Below are 23769 nucleotides of genomic sequence, written 5' to 3'. Positions count from 1 at the left end.
TTTATAATTTTTAAACATACATCAATTTATACTATATATAGCTTCCATTATATATATTATAGTAATGAATTATATAAAGTAACTTTAAATTAATAATTTAAAATATTTATTTAATATTTCTTAAAAATTAACAAAATTTTGTATTATTATTTTTAAATTACAAATTTTACTAGAAATGTAATAAATAAATTTAAACATTAAATATTTAGAATGCAAACAAAATCTATCACTTATATTAAGCCTTAATATAATAAAATAGTTTAAACAAATAAATATTCAAAACATACATATCTAATCCATTAAATAAACAAATTTAAAATATATATATTATTACTAAATAAAAAATTAACTTTTCTAATTTCTCGATAATATATGATTACACGAAATAATAAATATTTATGAGTGACTCAAAAAAGGATTTACCATCTGGAATTCTCTATATTAATAATGCACTTGCTTTACGAGGATTATTGCCAGATGGTAATCAACGAATTCTAAATTTCAATTCTTCAGATTCTCATGAAGTAATCAAAATTATTTATGATCTTTTAGAAAAAAGAGACAAAGATTTAATAATACACGAAAGTAAAAACTTCATATTTGTATTTATACTATTAACTCATATCAGATTCTCTTGAAAAATTAAAAGAAATTCAGTCTCAAAATGAAAAATACTCTCGTCAGCTGGTAAAAAAACCAATACAGTTTATCAATAATAAATTTTATTGTTTAGAATAACATGAAATCAAAACTGGAAGAAACAGAGAAAGAAGTAATTTCACTAAAAAAAAAGCTAGAGTATTTATAATATTACATTGTAAAATTACTAAAAAACTAGTTATACAAATAAAGAACTTTCAACTGCGTTGATTGAAAAAAAATCAGCAAAAGATTATATATCAAAAATAAAAAATTCTTTAATATACATAAAATCACAATACGCAGTATATTTAAAATAATTTTGAAATAACTTAACATTTTATAGAACGATCTTCGAAAAAAAGACCTACAACTATCAAAATTAAAAGAATATCTTTTGGGTTCAGAGTTATCTAAAAAAAATAAAAATTCATCAACAATGCAAATACAAACAAATTCGATTTTACATAAAGGCCCATTATATACACCATCTTTAGCAATAGAAGACCTAACTATAAATGAAAAATTGTCCGAAGAAGCATTTTCTAATCTTATTTTTCTCTCTAGAAAAGTCTCAAACACCAATATACAACTCAACAATATTATTTTTCAAGTATTATCTGATCTCGACTATCTTATTGGAACGAAAGTAGATCAAGAGCCATTGTTTTCATCATCTACACTGTCTCCTATAATTTTAGAAGCACAGTTACAAGTTAGACTGAAATTATTATCTGATATTATATTTCAATCAAATAATAATACTCCATTATCAGAAACACAAACAAAAGATCAAGAAATATACTTTCTAAAACAAGAAATACAAAAATTTAATAACAGTTGGACTAATACAAAAGAGTTTTTAAATAATTTTCAAAAATCTATATTCGAAAATAAAAACACTCCTATTGAAGAATGGGAAGAAAATCAGATAAATGCAAGAAATATTTCCAATAAAAATATTTCGCATATATTCCAAAAACAAAAAGAAGACTCAATAAATGATTACCAATTATTATTGATGGAGCAAAATAACAAAATAGAATTTTCTAATAATTCAAAAACTATTGTTCATGCTAACACATCATTCGAAAAAGAAAATGCCTTACAACAAGAATTAGAAGAAGTACTCGGTTTACTTCCTAAGACACCTGTTCAAAAATAAATAAATGATTTATTGTAATAGAAAAATGAATCATATAACTAAAAACTAAACTTTTTTCTAGTATTCAAAATAATAAGAATTGTAACTACGTTAATACAGAATTTTAAATATATAAAATAATAATAATTCTAGATCTATTACGGCTTTAAAACGCTAATTTTTAAAATTATTTATAAAAAAATCAATTTTAGAAACGACCACGATGGGACTCGAACCCACAACCTCCGGATAACTACCACGTGAAAACCCCACCGGACTCCGATACGCTAAGCCATTGCGCCACGCGGCCATTCCAATAATACTCTATTATTAAAATATAAAAATAATAAACTAAAATTCATTCATTAACAGAAATTAAAATCATTTTTATTTCAATTTTATTTCAATTCTAAAAATTATAAAATTTTAAATAATACTTCTATTATAAATCTGAATAAATTTAAACGATTCAAGAAACGATTTCAACAATAACAAATATAAGTACAATAAACATAAACGTTTTCAATTTTAGTTTATATTTTCATACTAATAATTTATTGCAACTAAAGAGTTAATATGTCTTGACGGATATTCATGAAACTAGATTCACTAGATCCTTTTTTCCCCAACTCGTTTACTACTACAGAAGTGTATTGAATCAGTCTTTCCAAAGAGGATATAGACGATTTCCCAAGAAACACTATTTATTAAAATTGCAAAATATTCAAAAGATTTTTTACCTAAAATAGCTTTATTTAGTTCTTCAGCAACTACATGTCGAGCATTTTCATCCAATAGATAAGATACAGAACTATTTTTTGGATCAGAATAAGCAAGTAAACTAAATGTATCTTCTAAAGTTTTCCGAATATCATTCCTATTATCATCACGATAATCTTCTTGAAGTTGTTGTCCATATTCAAGTATTTTTGAGAGCAAAAACCTAGTATTTTTTTTTTTTAACTCTGAATATTTAACTGATGAATTCTCTGATAAATCATAGCTAGAACTATTACTGCCACAAACACCAGAAACATCCGTCATTATTTCATCATCATTTTCATCCGCAGATTCCGAACATTGTCGCATCATTTCAACAAATTTATGACATTTCAATTTAAAATAAATAGATTCATTAGTTTCTAATAAACGAGGATAAAAAATATTCGTCAATTTTAATGCAAGATCTATATCGCCATTTAAAATTGCAGATCTAATATCTTAAAAATGTAAATCAACTGAATGACAAGAAAAATAACCTAACGTTGACGATTCGTTAAATCTATATCGTCAATATTTATGGATTGCATGAGATAGTTTCTATCTGCATTGCCAAATATCCTTTCTCTGTCTCCAACACCCTGAACAAAGGTTTTTAAAGATTCCATATAACCATTATGAAAAAGATAAGATGCTATAAGACTATCGACAGTATTAGATATACTAGATTCGTTATACTCTTTATCTTCGAAGGATGGCCAAGAATTAATACTTTGATAGGCTTTTATTTTTTCGATCTAACAATACTTAAACGAATTATGTAAATAACTGAACTAAACTTCTTACCCTCATATATTGCTCAATATCGAAAACAAAAGGCTTCTTTCCAAAATTCGCTCGAATATGTTCACCTAAAGTTCTTAAACCAACTGAAGGATAAAATGTGCCCTTAAGATCACGAAATGCTATTCCTGATATTTATTATATACGATTATATATATATAAACAATATATACCAAGATGAACACCATTTTTTGTATAAAATCCTGTCCCAGAGGAAAAATTAATACCACAGCCTACAACATCTCCTTTAGTAAATTTTGGTCCATATTCTTTTCCTATTCCTTGGCAACAAAAAGAGTGCCCATCATCGCCATGATACCCCCAAGAATCGGACTCCCATCCAGGTAACCTATTCAAAGGAACAGTAGATTTGCAAAACCCAATACCAATAAGTCTTAAAAATCATTAGATAAAAATTTCACCGAAAAATAACCTAACCCTTCATAACCTTTAGAAAGAATTTCAATTTCATAATAATAAAGACCACATCGTGTAGGAATAGGATTATTTGCTCTCACTGAAGCAGCATCTTGTTCTACACCCTTAGCTGGCCCTGTTATATTTTTAAAAAAAGAAAAAAAATTAAATTAATCTATCTACCCACAAATTTAACTTCTAAACCATTACCAACTAAAGACAAAAGATTGCATTTATCATCCTCATTCCATGAAGATGGAAGCTCCGGAAAATCAGAACCAATACCTATAATATTAAAAACTCATTTCATTTACTTTTATAATCAAAGTTTTTACCATGACGCAAAAAAGACATATACCGTGCTTCATACTGCTCAGCAAAGGCAGTTCCTCTCAAATATCCAGGAATAAAAGGTTCTGCAGTCTCTAGTTGAGGCATATGTAAAACATTAATTGACATTATTCAAAATTCTAATAAATACTACAAAAATTAATTAAATATATATAAAACAAAGACTATATCCTTAAATATACCATATACATATATTATTCAAAATAGAGTGTTCACCTTTTCCAGAAGAAATTAATTATATAAAATTAAACGGAAGCTAAACATTTTATAATTTTTGATTTGAATTATGACCGAACTTTGAACGTTAAAATATAAAATTTAAAATAAAACAACATTTATTAAAAATATTAAAAATTATAAAACTATGGAAACACGAATAGTTTCAAAATCACAGTCTTTATCATCAATTCCATTGTCAGAAAGTATAGTATTATCCACACAAGGAAATATAACAGATAATGTCATTCCAATAAAACACAATATTCCTCAAACTCTTGTAAAACCAAACAATTCTAAACATCAATCTCGTATTTTGAAATTCAAAGTCAATATATCACGTTTAGCCTTACAATCAGAACTATCAATGACACCAGTATCATCTCCTTTGCCTATGTCATCACCTTTACTTGCTAGCTCTCCAATTTCGAATACAATAGATAATGAAAATACAATAAAAAAACCAGGAAAAAAAACACGCATATCTAGTAACATAGGCCCTAAAGTTGTTCGAAAAAGAAAAGCAGAAGAAGCAACAGTTATAGTAATAAAGTAAATAAAAATGACAAATCATTATAAATTGATTCATCTGTAGTGTTGGAGATACATCCCAGAAACATCAGAACTACCATAATTTGGCTGCTAGTGGACAAAAGACTATATCAGCACCCTTACTTCCATCTAAATTAGGACCCAAAGCCAATACTGGTGCAATAAATGCAGGATTAAGAGCATTAGATCGTACAGGCAAACCATGTAGAAAATGGAGCAAAAAAAAAATAACTATAGACTGCATAAGTGGAATAAAATGGGAAATCAATGGATGGAAAGATGATTCAGCATTATAAAATATTATAAATGCTTTTAAGGAAATGGCATTGTAAATTTATAAAATATAATAAACATTGAGATTTTCAAACTAATCTGATGCTCTTATGCTAATCTTTACATAGTACTATCCAATAAAACAATAGTGGATTGCATATTAAAGAAGCAAAAAAAAAACCGATGTCATTCAATTTAAACTCACTACTTTTAAACTCTAAATAACTATAAATTTTTATTTAACATACTTACTGACATAAGTATTAAGCATCAAAGATCCATTGCCCCAATTACCCTTAAAAAGAGCAAAAAACAATCATCAATCGTCTACTTCTCTATATCGCTGCATCAGTAACCGTTTATATTCCACCGGATCTTTGGCCCAGAGTTCTGCAGCCTGTGCATTTAGTGGAGACCTATAAATTTACTTCATTTTATACAATAACTTAAACAATACTTACGCATTATTTGGCTCGCCTAAAAGACTTTGTAAACTTAAAAGAATAGTCTGAACATTATAAACAGCAGACCATTTATCCTAAAAGATTATAGTCATAATTTATCAAAGATTTTTCAAAATCTACCTTAAGAATATCTAAACAAATATTACCACTCATGTCAACATTTGGATGCCACATTGGAGATGTAAATGTAATAGTAGGAGCGGTATATGGATAATTCGGCGGAAAAATTAACGAAATTTTAAACGTTAAAGACTCATAATACTATTTCGTAAATACGTAAGATCACATATTTTTAAAACATACTGTTCCCGCAGGACCAACAATTGTACCCGCCCAGTGAAGAAGATTTGAATCTGAATCAGGAAAAGCAGAAATTCCAGGAATATTTGATGTCTGAAAATATTATTAATTCATATAACCAAATAAAATGCAAATTTATCTAAAATAAAACTATCAATACAACACTTACCATTAATGTCATTAACTCGTTCTGAAGTCTTTTAAGATCAATGTTAATAAAACACAAAAAAAATCTATAACAATACTCACCGTTTTGTTACACTATGTCCATCAGGAACAGTTCCTAATGATCTGTTTAATTTTATAGATGAACGATCATGGTCTACAGGCGCTGTGTTCTGAGCATCCATAACACCTTCTCTGATCAATACTTTCTTCTTGAATCATTCAAAAATATCTTTAATTTCTTTACCTTTTTGATCTTTTATTCCAACACCAAATCCCTGTTCTAGAAATCTTTTTTTCTGATTTCTATTCTAACCTTCTTTTTTACAATACTTTTCTTTTATCTAAAACACTCACTTAACGGTACCTGCTCTTATTAATTTTTAATTTTCAACTTCCTCTCGTAATTTAATTGCTAATGTTTTGATAATTTCGAAGAAAGTAATTAACGACGTAATGTATTAACATTATATTGAAAGGGAGGTGAGCGACAACCGGAAACGGTATAAAGGCAACATAAACCCTAAACTAAAAATTATGCATATTAAAGCATTAGTCATAAGCATTAATTATAAATTTAAAAGACTCATAATGTTATAATATTAGAAATAATTAAAAAGAATGTATTATTTAGAATAAATTATATCAAAAATGACGTCTAAATTTGTTTATAAAATTTTAAAAATTATGAATAACCTAAATATAAAAACTTAGTCTATTTTAAAACGTAGTTTTAGAATAAAGTTAATATAAAAACCAAGACAAATACTATATAAATGACAAGTATATAATATAATAAAAGATTAAAGAACTATAATGCAGGAAATATTATTAGATGAAGAGCTTCCAGAAAATTTGCCATTCTATCCAGGACAAATTATTGGTACAGGAGCATTTTCTGTGTGTGTACTCTATATTCTTTCTTATAGTACTTTATAACATAAAGTCTAGAGTTAGACTTTGTCGAGACCTTCACTCTAAAGATATTTTTGCAGTTAAATTTATACATAAAAATTTAGCTATTATAAATGCAGTCACAAAAAAACAAATTGCATGTGAAGTTGCTCTTCATAAACTTTGTACTTGTCATCATAATATTCTTCAATTTATTGCATCTAACGAAAATTCTAACTGGAGATGGATTGCTTTGGAATATGCATATGGAGGAGATCTTTTTGATAAAATAGGTTCAAAATAATTTTCAAATATTATTAAAGTAATATTAATATATTATAGAACCAGATTTAGGCGTAGACCCAGAAATCGCACATTACTTTTTCAGTCAGTTAATTTCTGGTGTGGTAAATATAATCATAGAAACTAAATATTTTCAATATTGACATATATCAGAAACATTTACATTCGAAAGGCGTTGCCCATAGAGGTATACATTATTTCCTCTTTAGTTCAAAAGTAACATATCTGCAAGATATTAAACCAGAGAACATATTGCTTGATGGAGATGGAAATCTTAAAATATCAGACTTCGGATTAGCATCACTATTCAGATATAATAACCAAACAAGAAAACTTTCTACAACATGTGGAAGTCCTCCATATATTGCGCCTGAAGTTGTGTTTTTTCTATCTAAAAACTACTTACAAATTATAGATTACAGGTGAATATGATGGAGAAGCAGTAGATACATGGTCTTGTGGGATTGTTTTGTATACATTATTTTTTGGAAATACTCCATGGTCAGAACCAACTAACTTTGATTCTAATTTTTGCTTATTTCAAAAACACAAAAATCAATTATATCTCTATGAACCTTGGAATCAATTAGATTCATCAGCATTGTGTATGAAATCCTATAAAAGTAAAAATTATTCATATTTTAAGCACTTCTTCAGGGGCTATTAACTATCAATCCATCTGAACGTATGACTCTTAAAAAAGCATCAAATCATCCTTGGGTAAATAGAAAAAATTACTTTTTAGGGGAAAATGGTCTTTGCTGTAATCCTTTAGTACTTGGAAATAGACTTATGAAAAAGTTACAAGTTAAAGGCAGTCAACAAACGCTTTCTTTGGAAACAATGTATGATATCTGTTTCATATGTATATAACTAACAATCATAGTACAGAAAACAATAGTACAGAAAACAATAATACACCTCCTTTAATGCATAATCAAACAAAAAATGGATTTAGTATAAGTGCTCCTATTTCTTCGTCTCAGCCTATTAGATTTCCAAGTCAATTTAAATCTAATAGTCTTTCTGATATTATTTCTGAAGATCCTTCGTTGAGTCAATTCTCACCATCTACCCAGTTTTTAGAATCCTTGGTATTTCTTAAAGTTTCTTTATTTTTTATTAAATATTGTAGACTCAACGTGCCCAACGCTTCCATGATATATGCCCACCTGAGCGTCTCACTAGGTTTTATTCAACAACGTCAAATTCTATTCTTATTTCTATACTTCAAAAAGCATTAGCAAAATATTCCATTATAATTCCAGATACTCTATTTTTATCAACATTAGATATATCTATTCCAATTATATGTACAGATAAAAGAAAATGCCCTCTTCAAGGACAAATAAATATACATAAATTAGGAAAAAATGATTTATTTATAATTGATTTTGTGAAAAATAAAGGTGATCCTCTTGAATGGAGAAGATTTTTTAAAGTATTTACTAAAACTACAATATATTTTATAACATGACTATAGAGCATTGCTTCTGAATGTATGGGTATAATATATACAGGATAATATCTTAGATTTCTTTTATTCGCGATACTTGATTTATATTATTTCAGTAAATAATATAATATCATTAAAATGCATTAAAAACATCGTTTTATAAAAAGCATATCATTTTATCAATAAAAGTAATGTAAAATTTCATCTAATAAATTACAAAATAATAAATTTACAAAAAAAATAATTTTACTATAAAATTGATTTTAAAGTAAATAATAGAATATATTATAATTTTCATTTGATATTTTCGAAAGTTTTAAAAATTATTTCATAAATTTATTAAAATCTTAATTATTTAAATAAAAAAATGGAAAATTTAAATTATTGAAACTAAATTAAAATTATTAAAAAAAAATTTAAGATTTTTAATCTCAAACAATATTTTCTCACATTTTTAAATCATAAAATATAATAATAACAAATTTCAGTTCTTTTTTTCTAAAACAAAAATATACGAATATATTTAACTTTAATTCAACATATTATTTTCTTCAACATTACAAAGCTAATTAAATTTAAAAAATAAACTATTACTATGGAAACCAAATTAGAGCTAAAAATTATAATACGTTTTAGATATTATTTAAGGAGAAAAATCCAAATAATCTACTTCTTTAATCCTCTTAAGAAATATATATACATATAACATATATACCTATATATACCTACTATCTAAAAAATGTCGTCCATTGAGAAGTTATTTTTTTTATTCAAGGATATACAGATTAAAATTATATCAGATTAAGTATTATGGGAATACGGTCTTTTGATATTAATGTCAGAGAAACTATTCAATTCTACAGTCCCTTAACACTAATTGTCGGCCATAACGGTTCTGGAAAAACAGTCAGAGTTTTTATTTAATATCCAACTATAATTAATTTTCTCTAGACTATTATAGAATGTTTAAGATATTCAACTACAGGAGATTTACCACCTAATTCCAAAGGAGGTGCATTTATTCATGATCCAAATGTAACGTTTATAATTCAATTTAACATTAATAATATATAAAAGATATGTGGTGAAAAGGAAGTTTTGGCACAAGTGAAGCTTTCTTTCAAAAATACAAACGGTGCAAAAATGATATGTACTAGATCTTTACAACTTTTAGTCAAAAAAACAACACGTTCACAAAAAACCCTTGATGGGCAATTGGCAATCTTCAAAAACGGAGAGAGATTGGCAATTAGCAATAAATGTGCAGAACTTGATGCGCAAATACCTATATCTTTGGGAGTTAGCAAAGCTGTACTCGATTATGTAATATTTTGTCACCAAGAAGATAGCAATTGGCCCCTTAGTGAACCAGCCGTTTTAAAGAAAAGATTTGATGAAATTTTTGAAGCTCTTCGTTATACTAAAGCTTTAGATCAAATAAAAAATCTTAGGAAAGAACAAACAACAACAATTAAAATTGATGAAATAACATTAGAACACTATAGGTCTAACAAGGAAAAAGCAGATAAAATAAAAAAATTATCAGATGAAATTATAGAAAAAATCACAAAAAATCAAACTAAAATAAACACACTTGATATACAAATACAATTAAACCTTTCAGAACAAGACGAACTCCTTCGTTCAGGAAAAGAAATTGAACATGTAATTTCTGAAATAGAAAGATTAAAACATGAAAAAGTTCTGTTATTAAATACATTAAATGATTTAGGTAATAATATTACCCATTACGAAGAAAGCAACCAAGAATTGGAAAATATGCTTGAAAATTTTAAAAAAAAAAAAGAAGATACATTAACATTAATAAACTTAAAAAAAAAAGAATATGAAAATTTAAAAAAACAAATAACATTTTCTAGAAATGACTTAGGAACTACTATGTCAGAAGAAGGAAAATTATTAGCAGAACTAGAAGTAATATATTTTTTTCAAAAATAGATATTATTAATATTCATAGATATTTCAAAAATTAGTTTTAAAACAACAAAGTTTAATTAAAGAAGTTATTACAAATCATAAATTTATAAATTATGACGTAAATTCAAGTGAAAAAGAAATAGAAGCACTTTTGAAAGACATGTTTTCAAAAAACAATGAACAAAAGTATTTGTTAGATAATTTAAAGGTATTTTTCACTTTTAAAGTATACTACTTCTATTTAAAAAAAACTTAAGAAAGAAAATAGAAAAAAAGAAGGGAAGCTAAATGAAAAACTTCAAGAACTTCTTTTTAAAGAAAATATGCTTGAACAAAAAAAAACGACAGTGAGACAAAATATAAGACTTTCAGAAAAAAAAATTGAAACTCTTCAAAACAATTTAGACGAGCTATCAATAGATGAATCAAGTATAAATATACTAAGGACTAAGATAACAAATATAGATAAAAAAATAAAAGAGTATAATATAGAATTTCAGAAGAATGAATGGGACGAAAAAATAAGGCAAAAACAAAATGACCTAAGATCTCATGAAGAAGTTATTACTATATTAAATGAAGAGCTAGCCAAAGGAACCAATAAAATAGAAATTCAGGCAAAATATGAAATTATAAAAGAAGAATTAAATAATAAAAAAAAAATGCTTTATATATTGTAATTGTAATCACTAGTTTTATTTCTAAGTCTTATTTTAAAAGGATTGAAACAAATAGGAAAAAAATTGAAAATTTAACTGAAAATATTATAAATTTCAACGCTGAAGAACAGTTCATAAAAAACGAATACAAGTGAGTTATAGAAAGATTGAATTTCTTAATACGCTTACAATATAAAGCAAAAAAAAAAACGAATTTAAAGAGCTAGAAAAAAAATATGAAATCGCTAAACAAAAACTTTCAGAAACAGAAAATATAATAAATATAGCTAAAGAAAATCTCAACAATAAAATAAACCAAAAAAATTTCTATGAAATGCAAATTTTAGAAGTATGTGATTCAATTGATTATTTTTTACAAACATATGAATCTAAAAAAAAAGAATTAGAGGAAATTACAAAGTTTATATTTTTTACATAAAATATAGTTATCTAATATTATTTAGATACATACTAAATTTAAAACATATAAATGATTATTTTCTAGAATCAAAAATGAAAATGCATGAACAAAAATTTTGTATATTATGTATGAGATCTTTTAATAATCAGGAAATTTTAGAATTTGAAAAAACTATAGAAAAACATATAGAAAATATACAGAATAAAAAAAAACAATTTTTAGAATCATTAAAAAAACTAGAAGAAGATATGGAAAAATTAAAAAATATAAAAACTATATTTGATACTTTTCAAAAATTAAAAAATTCAGAAATTCCTAATGAAAAAATTAAAATAAATAATTTTGAGAATGACATTAAAGAATTACTAAGTTATCTGGAAAAGGTATTTATCATATTAAAATCAAAAACTTTATTAATTTATTAGAATTCTCAAATACTCGAAACAACAAAGAAATCACTTGAAGAACTTCAGTCCTTAGAAAAAGTAAATATAGAAATAATTCACTGTCAAAAAGAAATAGATAATTTGACATTATCTTTTAAAAATTTTGAAAAAAATTTACAAGAATTAGGATGTTCTAGAACATTTCAAGAACTACAATCTGAACTTGAAAGCTTTAAATATAAAAAAGAAAAAATAAACGACGAACTATCTCTTTTGTGTTCTGAAAAAGAAATATGTAAACTCCAAATATCAGAGAACAACGTTCTATATAAAGATATACAAATAGAATTAAACGAAGCTGAATATAAATTAAAAGAAAAAAACAATCTCGTTAATAAAAAAAATAAAATAATAGATGATATTTCTAAATTTAACAAAGAAATTGATGTAAATAAATCCTTTAAAATAAATTTAGTTCTAATAATTTTCAGGAAATAGATATAGATTTAAAAACACTCTCTCCTCAAATATCTCAGCTTCATAAATCTTTAAAAGAGGTTAGAGAAGAAGCAATAAAAGAAGAAGAACAAGCTCAAGAATATTCTAATGAATTACAGCAAAAATATAACCAACTTATTGATATTAATTCAGAACTTAAAATACGCAAAAATAGTCAAGAAGACCTAAATTTATGCAAAGAAAAAATATCCAATATACAAAAATTAATTACAGACTTAGATAAAAAAATCACTAATATTACACAAGAGATTAACGACCTTGAAAAAGCAATTTCAGATATAAAAACCATGGAAAGAAATATTACTGATAACTTAAGATGTAGGAAAATAGAAAACGAAATTACAAAAATTATAGAAAATATTTCGGATTTAGAGAAAAAAAATGCGGAAATAGATAGAGAACAATATTTGTTAAATTGTACTAAACTAAAGGATATACATGAGCAATTAGTAGCAAAACGAGCGAGTTTATTAGGTGAAATTAAAGAGTTAAGCAATCAGCTTCAGATCTATGAAAATGAATTAGAAGAATATAAAGATATACATGAACAATATAGAAAACAGTTAATAAGAACACGCACAATGGCTAAAGTAAATGACGATCTACAAAAATACGGGAAAGCATTGGATAAGTGTGTAAATGCACAAATGCTATAATTTACTAATAATTAAGTGCAATTATGAAATATCATAGCCTTAAAATGGAAGAAATTAACAGAATTGTTGATGAATTATGGAAAAAAACATATTGTGGAACAGATGTAGATACAATTCTTATAAGATCAGATAATGAAAACCTAAAAGAAAATAGATCATATAATTATAGAGTAAACTATTTAACTTTTGAAAATCAAACTAATTTATATAAGGTCTGTATGATAAAAGGCGATACAGAACTTGATATGAGAGGAAGATGTAGCGCAGGTCAAAAAGGTAAGTGAAAATAGTAGCACATAATTTATTAAAAATATCAAGTTTTAGCAAGTATTATCATCAGACTTGCACTTGCAGAATGCTTTGGTACAAATTGCGGTATTTTAGCATTAGATGAACCAACAACTAACCTTGATCGTGAAAATATACAGTCTTTAGCTATATCCTTAGCAAATATTATCCTTCAGCGGCGTCAACAAGCTAATTTTCAATTGATTGTTATTACTCATGATGAAGATTTTTTAAGGATGATGAGTTGCAGTGACTATTGTGATTACTATTACAGAATTAGCCGAAATGAGCAACAAAAGAGCGTAATCGAAAAACAAAGAATATGTATGTATACTTTATGCTTTTGCGTACTAACTAAACATTTTATATTAGCCGAGGTAATATAATACTAAAGCTAACATAAAAATATATCAAATATGACTTTTTTCAACATCTATAAATATTTTCTGATTTATTAAATATATTTTCATAATATATTTATTATAAATGGCCTAAAAGATTTTTAAAATTTATATTTTATTTTTTTCTATTATTTTTTTAATTTTATTATATTTTTAAATAATTAGTATATAACCAAATCATATATCAAATTTAATTTCATATTTGTTTTTGATAAATAATATTACAAATATTAATATGTTTTCCTAGATAATATCTCAAAATTAATAAAATTATTAAATATAAATCTAAAAAAAACTAATGTTAGAATATATTTTAAAATAAAATATAAACAGAAATTGCATTCTTATGATATTAATTTTTATATTCTCTTAAGAATCAATTAAATGAGTAAAACTATATAAAATATCTTAAATCCAATAATGTTATATACAAAAAAAAAACAAATTTAGTAAAATTACCAAAAACTAAAATATAAAATATTTTAAATCACAAATTTTTCAATATAATGATTCAAATTCTAATAGAATTGTTTAATAATAAATATAAAAATACATCTTTATAATTAAGTAAAATAATTATACTCAGTTTCTTTTATTTTTGAAATTAAAAATTTTTCCAATTTAGTAGCATTCTATATAAAATTAAACTTTACATTATGTTGATAAAAATAAAAACCTTATAATATGTTGTTGTTTCATTATTATATGACCGACTAAATTATTAAATTCAAAAATTTCAAAAATCATAAATGTTTACCAGTTATTAAATATTAATTTTGCATCATACAAAAAACTTTCTACAGAATCATACTGATCATTTTCTAATTTAAACTCCATGGTTGACAAATCTATATTTAATTAGAAAAATATAACAATTTAACTCAAAATTACCCATAGGCTCTTTTATAACATCATAATAATCCGGAACTTCGTCCTTATTTACAGGTTGAATAAATGGCCAAGAAGATGGATGATTTTGCATTTCAGTAAGTAAATGTTGAAGAGTGAGAAAAAAAACAGCACGTTTAGGTCTTTGTGCAAATTCATCCATTTCAGGCGACCATCCTATTTCTTCTAAAACAATTACTAAACACATGCTAAGAATAAAAAGACAAAATACTTAAACCAGGAATTGAAAGCGGATCTATTGAAATAGCACCTTTTTTAAACACATCTAATCCAGGATATATAATATGCGATTTAGATTTTTTCCTAATAATCTCTTGAATAGCATACTTTTGTTTAGCTAACATCTGAGAAGACTCTAAATAACGTACTCTTGACAACATAGTACATTGCATAATAGTTCCACCTTCATAATCTTTAATATAGCCTATCCAAATAGGTTTATCTAATGTAATATCTTTAGAAAATCCTTGCTTTTTGAAATAACCAATAGCATAATTATCTGCATATGTTAAAAAATGCATAATTGAAGAAGTTCCTTTAACATAATCCTTAAGATGATTCATTAAATGTGAACCATAACCCTTTACCGTTAGACAATATATATTAAAAACAAAACACTAAACCTTTACTTGTTCAGAAGATGTTATTGCACAAAATACAATTTCAGCAAATCTTCTATGATAAAAAGGACGATAAGTAATACCGCCTACAACTGTTAATGGCTTTTTTACAATAGCCATAGACAAATGATTCCGATCATAAATTAACCTAGCAATATACTCTCTAGGCATCTTAGGAAGTTGTTTTTGGAAAATATTTTTAAGTCCCGTAAGTATTATTAGGTTATCACGAGAATTATCATTATTCACAACACGAAATTCAATAAGACCTTGTCGTTCTTCAATGACAACAGGTTTTTCTTTTATAGAAAACGTATAACAATTACATCTAGAATCATTTTCATCTACCTCTGCATCATTGTCATTCATATTTTCTTGAAAATTTTTATATTTTTTAAAACTCGAAAGTGATTCATCAACAGAATACCCCCTTTTTAAACCTAACAAAATAATAAGAAAACGTATAATTTTTTATTTACTTTTAATTCAAATACTTCTATTAAAACCAAGTGAATCACTAGGAAGTATCATTTGTCTATAAAAAATAAATATAACATACAATAATAAAGAATTTTATACTTTCTTAATGATTTAATATCATCATTTATATAATCAAAATCAAATAACATGCCATTCTCCTTTAAAACAATCAAAAACAAAATCAAATACAAATAAAATTTTACGTTCAACAACTCATCACATCTATTAGCAACTTTAACTTTTCGAAAAAATTCATCTTTTGCATCACTTTCAATATCTACTTCACCAACATGCTGATAAATAGTATGACCACATTTTATACACTCTCTTTTTATGATTTTATTTGGGTTATCAATAGGTTTCCATCCTAAACAAGTACAATCATTGTATGAACACGATGAATGTCGTGCAACGATCATAAATTTTTGTATATCAGATATTTCAAAGGAACCATCACATGGGAACGGATATGTTAACACTGTATTTTCAATATCTTTATTCAATGGCATATTTTTTATTCATTATAATTTCTTTTATCTTTTCAAAGTTTTTAAAGTTTTCAGTTTAAAATTGATCATCGATTGAAATATATTAGTAAAAAAGTATTTTTTTGAAATAACCATGAGTCAAAATAAAGATTATTTATATGAAAAAACAAAAGTATATCAGAAAACATATTCTAATACTTTCTAATATTAATTCAACTCATCATTTTAGGAAGCTTTTGAAAAAGCGGAAACGTTTTTACCATTAATTCCTATGAAACTTCACAAAAAAATAACTTTTATTTTATTATTCTTAGGATTCTTATTCACAATACTATTTAAACTGTGATACTTTCTAAAACTAATATATAAATCAATGCTAATTTTTCATTAGAACAAAATATAAAACAGCAAAAAAAATTTATATGACTAAATTAATTAGTTATGTTTTTATATCTTGCATATTTTTCGGGTAAATTCTCCTATAGAAACAATAAAATCATATTAAATATATATAGATTTAGTGCTATTTATCTAATGTGTAGTTTGGGAGTTTATGTGTAATATTAATTACTAAAATATCTAAAGTTTTGCTTTAATAAATAAATCAAACATATAATTTAATGTAACTTAAGACTATTATTTATTTAATTTATTTTTATTTATATCTATCGTCTTAAATCTAAATCTAAAATGTGTTGATATAACAACTTAAAGGTACAATAATAAACCAATGAAAGAGCCCATATTTTCAGCAGTTACAGATACTGTCATGCCTATTATTACTTTGCTAAAATGTATTGCATTTAAGCCAAGATGTATAGTTAGAATATCATCAGAAGGACTTAAATTGACAGTCGAAGACAGCCTTTCATTACAAGGTCATAAGAAATATTTATAGTAATAAAAAGTTAAGAATTTTTAGCCCATGCTTTTCTGGATAAAAGTATGTTCTCATTTTATCGCTTTAATTCTTCTAGTCAAGAATCTATGGACAATAATAATAGCCCTAATACACCAATATTTTTTACAGTTTCACTTTTAGCTATGCTAGAATGTTTTAACATTATGAACAATGACTTAAAAGAAAAAAATTTTATACTTAATAAAAAATTACAACAAAATATTTTACGTGTAGGAGGTAGTTGTCATTTATCTTATATTGGTGATGGGCATCCTTTTGTTTTTATGTATTATCCAAATATTAATAAAGTGTCTAATACTTTAAAGAATACAGGAGAGTGGAATGGTTACAACATGTGAGCTTACTACATTTGAAAAAGAAGATATTACTGACATATTTTTACAAAACAATATGTTAAATCAAAAAATTATTATAAAAGTAGAAGTATATATATATTTACATTATTTTTTAAACATATTTAGAGCGAGTCACTTTATGATGCTATACAAGAATTAGAATTCACTTCCAGTGAATTACTTACAATACGTTCATCACCACAATATCCATACTTACGCTTGAGTTCAGTTGGTACTATGGGAAGTGTAATAATAGATTATACAAATGAAAAAGATGTTATTGAGACATTTTCTTGTTCTAGTGTTGTAGAAAATAGGTATTATTTTATTGTTTAAAAAAATTAAATAATATTCAATAGTTATAAATTTTCCATGATACGACATTCAATGCATGCAATGTCTTCAGCAATCAAAGTAAGCATTAGAACAGATCAAAATGGAGTATTAAGCATGCAGTTTATGATTGAGACGGGAGAGGGGAAATATAGTTTTGTTGATTTTAGAGTATAATAATATAAATTTTACTTAATTATACTAAAAAATCATAGATGTTATCAAGCACAGGAATAGAAAATAATTTTTATAATGAATAAATAGAACTATAATGTTTAATATATTTACTTAAATTATCCAAAATATCCTGAAATATATAGGTGATTATTTTAAAAAAATAAATATTCTTTATATTTCATATACATTTCCTAAAGCCTTTATCGTATATTTATAATTATTCTAATTATATAAGCTATTTTAATTAAAATACATAACATTTAAATATTAGGTATTCATTTATAATAATTATTCTAATATAACTATATAACAAGATTATAAAAGACTATAGTAAAAATATTTCAATAATATTCGAATAAATTTAATACCACTAATATATTATATTATAAAATTTAAAATTAAATTTCAAACATTAAATTAAAAAATACTTGTAAACATTACAGTATCAAAAAGTAAATATAAATAAAATAACAATATACATCCATTTAAAAATAGAAAATGCAGTTTCTATAAAAATATTGATTTTCTAATCTATTTAAAAATATTATCTTCACATTTTATTATTACACATTAAAAATAAAACGTAACCATAGTAACCATAAATTTTGATAAATCTAAAATAATGAAATTATAGTAACAAAAAAATTTAACAAATATTCTTTAGAATAAAAAAATTTTTACTATGTCATGTAAAGACTTTAGAGATAGGTTACCTACATTGCATGAAGTTCTTTCTCGAAGAGCAGAACCACCAGTTGATCTGTTCAATTTTTACATCTATATGAGAGACCAGGCACAAAGTGTCGATTGTATGCGCACAAAAATACATGTTTAAATAAAACTGACAAATAGTTGTAATAGACCTTGATTTATGGTTAGACATTATGCAACATACATCATTATGTCGCCTATATGTGCGGGAACTACGAAGATCTATTCTTGTTTCAACACCAAACGAATTTGATAAAAATACAAAAGAAAAACTAAAGAATTTCAAAGAAGGAGAAGAAGGGGATTATTTACGTTCTACTATGTGTTCAGATAAAGATATCGATGTTCATATTGTAGCATCAAATCTTCACAACTATGGACCAATAAACGCTGAATTAAATAATAATCGTAATAGCACTAATAAAGGACGCAATAGAGAATCTTGCATTTCATCAGAAGAGTCCCATAATTCATCAGAAGTGACACAAACTATCAACCGTAAGGATATTCGTGCATCTGCAGAAAGAGTACTTTATGCATACTTAATTCAAGGTGCAGAAAGAGAAGTAGCGCTTCCTTCTCATATTCTTCGAGGAATTGCAACTGCAATAGAAGTAGATGGAAGAGATGATCCAGAAGTTTTTGACGAAGCAAGAGATTATGTATTTCAGGCCATGGAACGTGATGCATACCCGGGTTTTTTGCAGGCCAAAGCCCTAGGAAATATCATTCCATTAAGCAGTCTCCTTCGACTACTTTTAGGTCTTTTATCTCTATTTGCAGGACTTTGGGCGGGTTTTACTTTAATTTTCCTTGGTGCAACAAGAAGCAAACGAACATGGGTATTCATACCATTTTTAATAGGAATATACTGTCTTTATGCACATCAATATTTTCTTGATCCCATTCTAGTCATTATTGGATTATCAGAAACAACCTTTTTATCATATATGCGCATACGAGAACCATATGTCAAAAAACTATTACTAAAAAGAGCTTTATGGGTACTACTATTAATCGGAGTTACAGCAATAGCAATATCTTTATTATTCATTTTAGTTCCTTCTTATAAATTATAAGAAAATGTATCATTTCTTGGAGCATTTTTTTGAATTTATATGTAAAGCTTATCTGCAACAAAAAATACAATTTAACTTACTATCACAGCAATATAAATCATTATTTAATGCGATAATTCCATTTAATGCATTTACTTTTACTTGACAGTTTTATTCAGAACGACTAATACGTTTATAACAAAATCAAAACACATAGTTAAGGATACTAATAACATAATGGCTTTCCACATGTATTTTTTAATATCTGATCGTCTTTTATTTTATTTATAAAAAAAGAAGTTTTAGAAGGCGATAAGAATCATGGCTCAAATTGATCCAATTTATATTCCTTAATAACATTATTTTCAAGCATTTTCCAATCGTTTTCTGTGATATTAAACCAAGGAACATCAGGAACAGTCAATTTAGAATCATAAAAACGAGTATGTGGGATACATTTAAATACCTTTCTAGCAACTTGAACTTCTTGAATATAATTTTCTGGAGCAATGTATTTTTGTCTTCCGGACTTTGTCTTAAATTCAGAAAGATTTTCCAAAACTAATTCTATATTTTGATATTTTTGAATAAGAAAAAAAGCTCCATAACATCCTAATCCATGTATTGTATTGCAAAAATCTGTTCCGCATAATATCGCGAAATCAATGAACGAATCTAAAGAAATATTATCCAAATTCAATCGGACATCAATAGGATCAATCATAAACATATTTGGAGGGAAAAAAGAATTTTCGCTATTTTTATTAGCCAACCCTCTCATTGACATAAAACCTCGAAGCATTTTTGCATTTAACACTAAAACATCAGTATCCTCTGTTACAACAAAATCAGCTATTCCTAAAATATTAAATATACAAAAAAATATAAAAAAACAAAAATACCGCTATTAACTAAAGAACTTGCAACGGCTTCTGCTTCATAACCAGGGGGAGAGGTTAAAACTGTTATTCCAAGAATTTCAAAAATAGTTTTTGTTTGATTAATTTGTTCCCATGTTGGAGAAGATAAGCGACGAGATAATTTCTGAATAAACTTATTTATAGATATTTGACGTTTTTCCAAGTCATGCTTAAGCATGTCTTTAGCATATGGGTCTAATAAATTATCTAATATAGAAAATTCAGACATTAATTCAGGTGTAAAATCTGAAAAAATATCATAAATATAGTCAATTATTTGATTTATGAGCTTCTCTAATATAAAATTTTCATTTTTACACACAAAAAGCTCATCTCTTATCCATGTTTGCAACTCCATTTTTAAATTGTCTTGATAAAAATTCTATATAAATTAAGTTTTATTAAAAAAAATATATATATTTATTTTAAACATACAGAATCGTGTAAATCATATTTAAAGCCATTATATGCTTGAATTGCTTTCTTTAAAAATAAATTAATAAAATTTTTATCATTTATATTTAATTCTGAAATTTGATACGCAATTTTTAATAATTTTTTCAAACGAGCAGCTTGTCTTGTTTTTTCTACAAGAAGCCTTCTATTATTTTCTTTAATATGCATCCTTCTAATCTTTTCATTTGTTTTTGCAGGAGCAGAATATCGTCCATCAAATACAATAATTGGAGTCACTTTATAAAATCTACAAATCCTTGCAAGATAAAGCGCCCAAACAACATGAGGGCATTTATCCACTGTAGAAATCCAAGGAGAAGCAAATCCACGACGAAGAAGCAATGTGCCATCAATTGCCAACGTTTTATATCTTAATTCTTTCTCGCTAACTTTCTTAATAGAACTTGGAGAAAAACGACGAATAAACGATATAAGATATTTCACACCCATCAATAAGTAATTAAAACATGACAAAAATAGCTCTTAGATAAATAATTTTATAATTTATTTATTTCATATTCAATAAAAATATTTCGATAAAGTTCAAAAATGAAATTTTAATTTTCCTACATGCGTATAACAATAAATAATTCAATTTTCATCAATATAACTCTATAAACAAAACATTCAGTAACTTCCTAAACAAAAGCTAACCACATCCTAATAAAATTGATAAAAAATAATCATAAAAATAAATAAAATAAAACTAATGCAAAATATATTATTTTTAAGAATAAAGGATTCACGAGACGATATATTTATATCATCTGTATCTTGAGGTACTTGATCAGTATCAGAATCAGGAATCAAATTATTATCAGTATCGTTAGATTCATTCTCAGAATCAACAGAGTCATCCTTTGAATCAAAATCAGCAGAGTCATCCTTAGAACCAATAAAATCATTAGAATCAGAATCCGATGAAATCTTAACTACACTATTAATAGAAGGTATATTTTTTTCAGATTCTTTATAAATATTAGTTTTCAACATACTTAGTAAATAGAATATTAAACTATGATACCTTTAGGACACTCTAAATTATACTTTTTTTTTTTCCTAATATCAAAAACACCCCAAAATTTTTCAACATCTGAACTTTGACCAGTTAACCCAACAGCATCGCCCTTCCATGGCTCATCTGTTAACTCAAAAACAATAACATTAAGGCCATTATATAAAGACGGGCAAATAACATTTTCCCAATAATAAGCAGCATTTTCTACACTTGGTAATGAATTCCCATAAGAAATCCCACCTGTAGGCCATCCTGTTTCACCAACCCACACCTCAAGATTATTGTTTATTATCCTAGAAACTTCCATAGCACGAGAAACACCACTAAAGAATGTAATAGGAGAGTCCTCTATTGCCATTCCTTGCCAATATGGAAATAAATTGAGAAAAATAATATTTGAAGCCTTAATAGCACTATTAGCAATATCAGATGCGAAAACGTTCCAAGTATCCGCAGTGCCAACTTTAATATTACTAAGTCCCAATTCCTTTAATAATTTCTGAACAGTCGTAATTTGGTCAGCTAAAACATCATCTGAATAGTCATTGCGATAAAGAACTTCTGACCCTACGGTAATTGCATAAACATAAGAGGAATATTTAGACAAATATTTTCTCAAAACCTCTTGTTCAATTTCAAATTGCTGAGTATTAATACCGCCAGGCCAAATTCCAAGAATAATTTTTATTTTTTCTGAAACTACAGCAGGCATAATTTCTTGCATACAATTGCAATCACTAACTGAAAAAACACGAATATATTGTGAATAATCCTTTATCAATAAAATATCGCTTACATAATCATCCGTACTTTTGCATTTTCCGTCCAATTTTCTAGTACTGAGAGAAAATCCAAGACTTCCAGTACCTACAATTCCTCTAATAAATGCTATAATTAATATGCAAATCCTGAATAACAAATGCATTTACATTACTATCATAAACAAAAACTAAATGACAGTTAATATTTAATTATATATAAAATGTTTACGAAAAGCAAACATTTCAAATTCATATAAATAAATAAAAATTATAAACTTATTCATTTTTAAATATATAAATATATAATACAAAATAAAATTCTAAAAATTAATAAAATATTAATTTTTACGATAACAAATTTCAAAGATTATCTTTAAAAAAAGGAGATAAAGATAATAAATATATACGTAATATTTTAAAAATGTAAAATTTATTAAAAAATAAAAATATATATTCAAAATAAGAATATAAAACACACACGCACAAACACACAACTATATCTTAGTAAATAGTTCATTAAATATTCTATTACCATTTTATCTAATTAACATTTTCCTATATATTTTAATGTTTAAA

The 23769-nt window shown here is 25.6% G+C and overlaps 12 protein-coding genes and 1 non-coding gene across 13 annotated transcripts; 7 read left to right on the top strand and 6 right to left on the bottom strand.

Annotated features, from left to right (window-relative positions):
* Positions 1–398: 398 nt before the first annotated feature.
* On the top strand, positions 399–1804 carry T551_00796 (uncharacterized protein; the record flags this gene model as incomplete). Its single annotated transcript, XM_018373060.1, has 5 exons — positions 399–585; positions 629–687; positions 734–798; positions 839–944; positions 986–1804. The coding sequence occupies 5 exons, from the start codon at positions 399–401 to the stop codon at positions 1802–1804; spliced, it is 1236 nt and encodes a 411-aa protein (XP_018230806.1).
* Positions 1805–1998: 194 nt separating this feature from the next.
* On the bottom strand, positions 1999–2093 carry T551_05006. The gene has a single exon. It is a non-coding gene; the product is annotated as a tRNA-Arg (tRNA).
* Positions 2094–2346: 253 nt separating this feature from the next.
* T551_00795 (glucose-induced degradation complex subunit VID30) lies at positions 2347–4222 on the bottom strand (the record flags this gene model as incomplete). The annotated part of the gene is made up of 8 exons (XM_018373059.1): positions 2347–2483; positions 2524–3003; positions 3048–3300; positions 3350–3474; positions 3520–3740; positions 3785–3899; positions 3947–4048; positions 4099–4222. The coding sequence occupies 8 exons, from the start codon at positions 4220–4222 to the stop codon at positions 2347–2349; spliced, it is 1557 nt and encodes a 518-aa protein (XP_018230805.1).
* A 256-nt stretch (positions 4223–4478) lies between these two features.
* T551_00794 (uncharacterized protein) lies at positions 4479–5178 on the top strand (the record flags this gene model as incomplete). Its single annotated transcript, XM_018373058.1, has 2 exons — positions 4479–4882; positions 4926–5178. 2 exons carry the CDS (start codon positions 4479–4481, stop codon positions 5176–5178), a joined length of 657 nt encoding a protein of 218 aa, XP_018230804.1.
* A 296-nt stretch (positions 5179–5474) lies between these two features.
* On the bottom strand, positions 5475–6269 carry T551_00793 (ubiquitin-conjugating enzyme E2-20 kDa; the record flags this gene model as incomplete). Its single annotated transcript, XM_018373057.1, has 6 exons — positions 5475–5571; positions 5617–5693; positions 5740–5880; positions 5923–6012; positions 6089–6116; positions 6169–6269. The coding sequence occupies 6 exons, from the start codon at positions 6267–6269 to the stop codon at positions 5475–5477; spliced, it is 534 nt and encodes a 177-aa protein (XP_018230803.1).
* Positions 6270–6900: 631 nt separating this feature from the next.
* T551_00792 (uncharacterized protein) lies at positions 6901–8806 on the top strand (the record flags this gene model as incomplete). Its single annotated transcript, XM_018373056.1, has 9 exons — positions 6901–6990; positions 7031–7271; positions 7321–7385; positions 7435–7656; positions 7697–7886; positions 7928–8126; positions 8168–8375; positions 8417–8722; positions 8765–8806. 9 exons carry the CDS (start codon positions 6901–6903, stop codon positions 8804–8806), a joined length of 1563 nt encoding a protein of 520 aa, XP_018230802.1.
* Positions 8807–9476: 670 nt separating this feature from the next.
* On the top strand, positions 9477–13316 carry T551_00791 (MRX complex DNA-binding subunit; the record flags this gene model as incomplete). Its single annotated transcript, XM_018373055.1, has 11 exons — positions 9477–9493; positions 9538–9643; positions 9689–9772; positions 9815–10672; positions 10716–10883; positions 10933–11351; positions 11396–11485; positions 11533–11754; positions 11799–12138; positions 12181–12588; positions 12633–13316. The coding sequence occupies 11 exons, from the start codon at positions 9477–9479 to the stop codon at positions 13314–13316; spliced, it is 3396 nt and encodes a 1131-aa protein (XP_018230801.1).
* Positions 13317–13339: 23 nt separating this feature from the next.
* T551_00790 (DNA repair protein rad50) lies at positions 13340–13990 on the top strand (the record flags this gene model as incomplete). Its single annotated transcript, XM_018373054.1, has 4 exons — positions 13340–13486; positions 13529–13592; positions 13635–13928; positions 13977–13990. 4 exons carry the CDS (start codon positions 13340–13342, stop codon positions 13988–13990), a joined length of 519 nt encoding a protein of 172 aa, XP_018230800.1.
* Positions 13991–14568: 578 nt separating this feature from the next.
* Positions 14569–16523, bottom strand: T551_00789 (uncharacterized protein; the record flags this gene model as incomplete). Its single annotated transcript, XM_018373053.1, has 9 exons — positions 14569–14637; positions 14682–14718; positions 14763–14853; positions 14897–15079; positions 15126–15495; positions 15538–15974; positions 16029–16069; positions 16114–16172; positions 16218–16523. The coding sequence occupies 9 exons, from the start codon at positions 16521–16523 to the stop codon at positions 14569–14571; spliced, it is 1593 nt and encodes a 530-aa protein (XP_018230799.1).
* Positions 16524–17232: 709 nt separating this feature from the next.
* On the top strand, positions 17233–18352 carry T551_00788 (uncharacterized protein; the record flags this gene model as incomplete). Its single annotated transcript, XM_018373052.1, has 6 exons — positions 17233–17380; positions 17425–17689; positions 17730–17847; positions 17886–18076; positions 18119–18263; positions 18308–18352. 6 exons carry the CDS (start codon positions 17233–17235, stop codon positions 18350–18352), a joined length of 912 nt encoding a protein of 303 aa, XP_018230798.1.
* Positions 18353–18951: 599 nt separating this feature from the next.
* On the top strand, positions 18952–20059 carry T551_00787 (uncharacterized protein; the record flags this gene model as incomplete). The annotated part of the gene is made up of 2 exons (XM_018373051.1): positions 18952–19078; positions 19122–20059. The coding sequence occupies 2 exons, from the start codon at positions 18952–18954 to the stop codon at positions 20057–20059; spliced, it is 1065 nt and encodes a 354-aa protein (XP_018230797.1).
* Positions 20060–20357: 298 nt separating this feature from the next.
* On the bottom strand, positions 20358–21864 carry T551_00786 (uncharacterized protein; the record flags this gene model as incomplete). Its single annotated transcript, XM_018373050.1, has 3 exons — positions 20358–20896; positions 20941–21340; positions 21394–21864. 3 exons carry the CDS (start codon positions 21862–21864, stop codon positions 20358–20360), a joined length of 1410 nt encoding a protein of 469 aa, XP_018230796.1.
* Positions 21865–22074: 210 nt separating this feature from the next.
* On the bottom strand, positions 22075–23357 carry T551_00785 (uncharacterized protein; the record flags this gene model as incomplete). The annotated part of the gene is made up of 2 exons (XM_018373049.1): positions 22075–22382; positions 22439–23357. 2 exons carry the CDS (start codon positions 23355–23357, stop codon positions 22075–22077), a joined length of 1227 nt encoding a protein of 408 aa, XP_018230795.1.
* Positions 23358–23769: the final 412 nt, after the last annotated feature.

This window comes from Pneumocystis jirovecii, assembly GCF_001477535.1.
Source record: "Pneumocystis jirovecii RU7 chromosome Unknown supercont1.3, whole genome shotgun sequence".
Classification (NCBI taxonomy): domain Eukaryota; kingdom Fungi; phylum Ascomycota; class Pneumocystomycetes; order Pneumocystales; family Pneumocystaceae; genus Pneumocystis; species Pneumocystis jirovecii.
The sequence above is the reverse complement of the archived record's forward strand: the minus strand, read 5'-3'. Positions and strand labels throughout refer to the sequence as shown.